At 26.7% G+C, this 6829-nt stretch overlaps 1 protein-coding gene across 1 annotated transcript; it reads right to left on the minus strand.

Moving 5' to 3' along the window:
- Positions 1–605: 605 nt before the first annotated feature.
- On the minus strand, positions 606–4797 carry Phum_PHUM503610 (Troponin I, putative; the record flags this gene model as incomplete). The annotated part of the gene is made up of 6 exons (XM_002430857.1): positions 606–635; positions 749–890; positions 972–1015; positions 4169–4269; positions 4439–4562; positions 4657–4797. 6 exons carry the CDS (start codon positions 4795–4797, stop codon positions 606–608), a joined length of 582 nt encoding a protein of 193 aa, XP_002430902.1.
- Positions 4798–6829: the final 2032 nt, after the last annotated feature.

The following is a 6829-nucleotide window of genomic DNA, read 5'->3' on the forward strand; positions in this document are numbered from 1 at the left end:
AGTTTAAGAATAAAAATTATAAATTGAATCGATCAAACAACATAAAAAAAAAAAAAAAAAAATTTTGTTTGTTTGTTTGTTTGTTTGGCTCGTTGTGTGATTCTTGTTGCGGTTGTTGTGATTGTTGTCGTTCTTGATTTTTTGTATGTAATAATTTATAAACGAGCACGTATAATATTCAAAAAAAAAAAAAAAATTTTTTTTGTATAAATAATTGTGTAATGTCGTGAAGAACTTGATATTACTTCTTCTGCCATTCGGCTTTAGCTGCTTTTTCCGTCTTCGGATGTTTTGATAGAAAAGAAAAGAAAGACGAAGAAGAAGAAAAAAAAACACAAAAAGAAAATTAATAAAAGAATAAGAAGAGACAAATCACAAATTACAAAAAAAAAAGAAAATTTAAAGTAAATGAAAACGAAATGAACGAACACATAAAATTTTTTTAAAAAAAAGATAGAAAAATTAAGAGTAAGAAAGATAGAGATAGAGAAAGAGAAAGAGATAGAAATCGTTTCGCGGTTTTTTTTTTTTTTTTAAATCCGGTTTTACCGGAAATTGTCCCTAACTTAAACAACGACGCCTACCGTCGGAAAAAGAAATTAAATTTACAATTCCGTTTTTCTCTTCGTTGCATTCTACAAATTTCTCATATTTTAAAAAATTTATTTTTGGCGCGAACGGAAGTGACGTAACGATAGACCGGAAGTAATAATTTTTGAAAAAAAAAAAAAAAAAAAACGTAACGTACCTCTTTATCCTCTTCTTCCAGGGTGTATTCCTTCTTTTTAACTTGTTTCAATTGATTACGGAAATTAAATTCCGCAGCTTTCTTTTGCAATTTTGCAAATTTGTTCTCGTATTTGGAGACTTTTTTCAATGTAGGTTTTATGCTGTAATGATAATAATAATAATTATGACGTCATCGTTCATTTTCATCAATGATAATAATAATAATTTTTAAGATTACTTACAACTTTCCGCGAAGATCGTTGACTTGTGCGTTGAGTTCGCTGATCTATCAAATTAAATTTAAAAAAAAAATATCGTTAGTATAGAGGTAAAATAAAATGGCGCTCAAAAGGCGCCATTTTAAATAAATTCATCAAAATACTTAAAAATAAAAATGGTAGACAAAAAAAAAATTACTTACCCAAATTTTAATATTAGTTTAAAAATATAAAAAAAAATTACTAATATTAATTATTATTATTATTATTAATTAATTAATTACGTAACAGAATGATTGAAAAAAAAAATTATTATTATTATTTTAATAAGCATGTTCGAAAGCAAAGCTTTATCGATCACCTCCCGTATTGAACGCTGTCAATTTTAACGGTTTTTTCTTTCTTTCATTTTTTATTCTCGAATCGTATCGTATCGTATCGTATCGAATCGAATCGAATTTCGTATTGGCCGAATTCATCCGAATTTTTTTTTCACTACAATTATACAAAATATACATATATAAATATGTACAAAAAAAAATCGATTTTTTATCTGGTCTCGAGCAGAAGACAAAACCTTTTTTGTTTTTGTTTTTTCATAAAAGTTTTCCGTCGTGTTTTTCGTAAACTTTTACTTTAGAAAAAAAAAAATAATAATAATTCAAATAAAAGTATGGCATCGTAACAACATTTCACACATTTCTCTTTTTTTACAAAAAAAAAAAAAAAAAAATCCAGAAAAAAAAAATGATGATGATGATGATGATGATGATGATGATGACGACGATGATGATGATAATAAATAAATGGGATCTTGATATGAAGTATTTTCTCTCGAAAAAAAAATCCAAAAAAAAAAAAAAAGTTCGGATACAAAAATATAACAGACGTGGAAATAGACAATTAAAAAAAAAAAAAAAATGAAAAAAAAGAGAGAGAGAGAGAGAGAAATGTTGTTGTAAAATGTTTTTAAAAAAAGCCATACTTAAATTTAAAAAAAATAATAATAATGATAAATATACAAAAGTCTCGGAAAATTTCATCTAAGAAAACTTTAAATAAATACATGTAATTATTATTTGTCATTCGTGAATGATTTTTCTTAACGGACAAATGAATGAATGAATGAATGAATGAATATTTTTATAAAATGTTGAACGTGTGACGATGACGACGCACTTACGTAAGTGCGTATAAAATGAAAAAATGAATATAACTAATTGTAAAAAAAAAAAAGAAAAAAGTTCTAGAAAATTCTAAGAAAAGAAACAAAAAAAAAAAAAAAAAGAAAACCAAACAAGTTATATACGTAAGAGAAAAGTAGCAGTGGCAGTAGTGGTAATAGTAGTAGTGGCAGTAGTGGTAGTAGTAGTAGTAGTGGTAGTGGCAGTAGTAGTAGTGGTAGTAGTAGTATTGTCGACCTATTTTTTTTTTTTGGACATATTTCCAGTGTCTGCGGCAATTCGCCTAATTTTTTTTTTTTTTTTTTTTTTGGATTGTTCTTTGGATAATTACCTCGTAATCTTTTTTTCGTACTTCATGTTCAAGATCCCATTTTTGACTTTCGCATACTAACATGCGGTCGTAATAAGACTGGATGATCTTCTTCAAAGTTTCTATAAACAATATATACGAATCCTTTGAATTTTTTTTTTTTTGATAATGATAATAATAATGATGTATATGATGATAGTAAAAAAATGCATTTCCGGTATACGTGAACGTGATGACTCCACGCGCGCGACAACTCGTTCGTTATCGATTTAGCTATTCCGGCTGGAAAAGTTTTTGTCGACGAAATTCGCGTTTAGACGTGGCAGTAACTCGCGCGAGTACTTATTATTATTATTATTATTATCATTTTATTTAAAATCGTACGATTTCGACAATATTTCTGGCGGAAATCGATCGCGTTGTTGCCGTTTCGTTTTTCCTTCCAATTATTTCATTACGACGTGGAATCAATCAATGTTTTTCTTATTATTTCTCGCGATTTTATTTATTCGAATGGTGCCACGACGATAAAACAATTTTTTTTTTTTTTATAAAATCGATAAAAAGAAACCCGAATAAGAAGAAGAAGAAAAAAAAAAAAACGTGGCGGGAGTAAAAATAAAACAAAAAAAAAAAAGTAATATTACGTCATAAAATTTCAATCGTTAAAATTTTTTTTTGGACGTCGACCCAAAAAATGTAATAATGATAATAATAATAATAATAATAATAATTTAAATTTAGAATTTTTTTAAAAATCGATTCGCGTTGACGAGAAAAATTTTTCGATTTTTTGTTGTTGTTTTTTTTGCGTTTGAAACCAAAACCGTTGGCTGACATTTTTGTTAATGAAATTACGCGTATGATGAAAATGGTGGTGATGGTGGTGGTGGTGGTGATACTAATAACGATGATGATGATGATGATGATGATGATGGCAATCACAATAATAATAATAATAACAAAGCGTAAAAAAAAAAAACTCGAATATGCAAAAATTAATTTTTTCTCTTTCTCCTCCTCCTCCATCTTCTTCTTCTTCTAAAAAGAGATAGAAAATTACCTCGAGATCTTTTAACGTTACTTGTCTTTCTAGATCAATCTTCTCAGATTCTAATTGATAAAGACGATTCCAATATTCAGTGCATATCGTTTGAATAGCGGCTAATAAAAAGATTTTATCAAAAATTAATTATTTCTTTATCCCTTCGTTGATTTAAACGATAATAATAATAATAAATCGCTGTTGGTCATCTCATTTGTTGTTGTTGTATGTGTTGTTGTTGTTGTAAGTGTGTTCCTTTCTTCCTTTTGCTGTTGTTTGTCGACGTCATAAATATATTAAATAACACCCGATAATTCGAACGAAATTTTAACCGACGTGTAATTAGATAAAACCGTTTAATTTAATACTTTTCGCGCGCGGACGTGTGTGCGTGTTAAAACAACAGCGCAAATAGTTATTCATAACAACAGCGTAAATAGTTATTCATAACAACAGCTTTGTTTTAATGCGTGAAAAAAAAAAAAAGTTATGAAAAGTTAAGAAGAAAGTTTAACATAGATAAACATGGAGTAGCAATTGTGTTTTTTCTTTTTTAGTCGTGTTATGAATGAGATTTTAAAAAATGATGACGATGATGATGATACAGCAGCAGCAGCAACAGCAACATGACGAAAAATAGAGCGTAAAAAAAATTATGTTTTTTTTTGTTTGTTATGTCTACCTCGTAATCTTTCTTTTTGACGGCATATTCCAAGTCGAATTTGACATCCTCGAGATTAGCAATTCGTTGATGGTATTCACGAAGAATTCTTTTTATACTTTCTGCGTGAAGAATGAATTTTTTTTTTTTTGTTTTTGTTTTAATTAATGTGAAAAGTGTGTGTGGGGGTGGGTGTGTATGTGAGGGCGGGTGTAAGGGGTTGGTTTTTAAATCGTCAAATGAAAAAAAATTGATTTTTTTTCTCTTTGTTTGTTTGTAAAGTTTTTTTACCTTCGTTGGCATCGTCTAATGGTTTTGGTTTACCGCATCTTTCTTCAATTATCCTCCTCCTTTCGGCTGCTTTCCTTTCTTGTTCTTTCTTGAGTTCTTCTGCGGCTTTCTTACGCAAGAGTAACTGGGTGGGGAAAAAGAAAAAAAAATAAAATTCCTCGTCAATCGAACTCGATCGCCATTTTTTTTTTGGATCAAGTTAAAAGTGAAAAACTCACCCTAAGTTTCTTCTTTCTTTCCGGTGTCATGAAACCTTTTTTGGCTTTTTTAGCTTTTGCTGATTCTTCTAATCTTGCCCTGACCTCGGCTCTTTTACGGTCAATTTCGGCCTGTTTGGCCTTTCTTGCTTCATCAGCCATGTTGATTTTATATTTTTTTACGAGCTACCTGTTTATATGGGAGAAAAAAAATCATATTATCATTATTATTACCACCACCACCGCGTAAAACAAAAATTACATTTTTTCTAGAAATAATTGTGTGTGTGGGTGCGTGTGCGTGTAAATCCTAATTTGGACGCGTTGGAAAATTTTTTTTTTTTTTATAGAAAACGTAAAATGGCAGAAAAAAATTTTTCGTATTAATAGAAACTTCTCAAAATTTTTTTTTTTTAAATAATTTTTCTCGAGACTGGGTTAATAATAGTTTTTCAGATATTAAATTTAAAAAAAAAATTTAAATTAGATTTTGACATGACGCCAACAAAACAAAAAAAAAAAAAAAAATTACAATCGCAAATAAAAAAAAAAAAAAAAAAAATGAGGTCGTTTGTCGTAAAATGTTTTTTTCTACTTCTTATTGTAAATGTTAATTTAAGGTGATAAAAAAAAAAAAAAACGATTTGCAGACGACGTATGTATGTGTGTGCGTACGCGTGCGTGTGCGTGTGCGTGTGCGTGAGTTCGAGGTCTTAAATTAATAAATATATATATATATTTAAAAAAAATTTAAATGAACGAACCAACGAACGCCATTAATAAATTTTTATTACGTTTCGAATTAATAATAATAATAAATTTTAATGCGAATGTAGTCCGTTCGAAATTTTTAAAGATATTATTATTATTATTATTATTATTATTATTATTATATCGGGGAGAACGAAAATCTCGTTGGGGGGAGGGGGAAGAAAAAAATGGCGGATAAAAAAAAATTATAAAATTACGAGAGATTCGAACAATTTTTTTTTTCTTTTCATAGAGTGTAAAATTTTTAAATAATTTATTAAATTTAATTAAATTAATAATATAATAATGATGATGATGATGATGATGATATTTTTTGTTATGAAACGAAATCGTTTAAGTTAGTAAAAAAAAAAAAAAAATTCGAAAAAAATTATTAAAAAAATTTATTTATTTTTTTTTTAAATTACACTCTATGGTTTAATTAATAATAATAATAGTAATCATAATAATAATAGTAATAATAATAATAGGCGTAAAATATAACGAAGGGTATCGAATTCGTAAAAGAAAAAAAAAACGTTATTGGTCGATTTCTATAAATGGACGGAATCAAACGAATCCATCCGCCATATTGAATCGAATAAAAATTTAAAAAAAAAAAAAAAAAAAAAAAAACAAAATGTCGTAAAATATTTATCGTTAATTAATTAATTAATTATTTTCGGTTTAAATTTTTTAACAATTATTTAAATAATTATTTACTTACTTACCCCTCGATAAATTTAATTTGATTAAAATAATAATAATAATAATAATAATAATAAATGTAATATTTATTACAAACGTTACAAACACTCACTTATTAATTAAAAATATTATTATTATCGAATTATCCCGTTTTTATAAAAAATTTAAAATTTAAAAAAAATAACGTTAACGTGTGTGTATTTTTTTGTATGTTCCCTAAGGATTGTACAAACCTTTTTTTTTATTTTTAATAAGAAAAACTTTTTATGAGGAGCCAATCCCAGACTTGAGATTCGGACTGACTGAGAAACTTAGCAAAACAATTTAAAAAAGAAAAAAAAAATTTTTTTTTAATAAAAAAAAAGAAAGAAAGAAAAAAGTAAAAAAAGACAGAGAGAGAGAGAGAGAGAGAAAAATTCTTTTTTTTTTTTTTTTTTTTTTTACTTGAATTAAATCCAAATATTTTTATTTAAAACTCTGATTGGTTTATTTTAAATCACGTGACCGGTCTAATTTTAGTCAAAAATTTCGAGAATATCTCGTTTCAATTTCTCGTAAGACTCCTACTTATATTTATTATTATTATTATTTAAAAAGGGAAGATTAATAATATATATATATATATATATATATATATATATGTTTAACTAAAAAGAAAATTTTTTTTTTTTGAATATCAAAAGTCAGAGATTTTTTTTTTTTTTTTTTTTTATCGTTGCCAACTTAATAAAAACAA

The sequence above is a fragment of the Pediculus humanus genome, genomic scaffold, assembly GCF_000006295.1.
Source record: "Pediculus humanus corporis 1103172108269 genomic scaffold, whole genome shotgun sequence".
NCBI lineage: Eukaryota > Metazoa > Arthropoda > Insecta > Psocodea > Pediculidae > Pediculus > Pediculus humanus.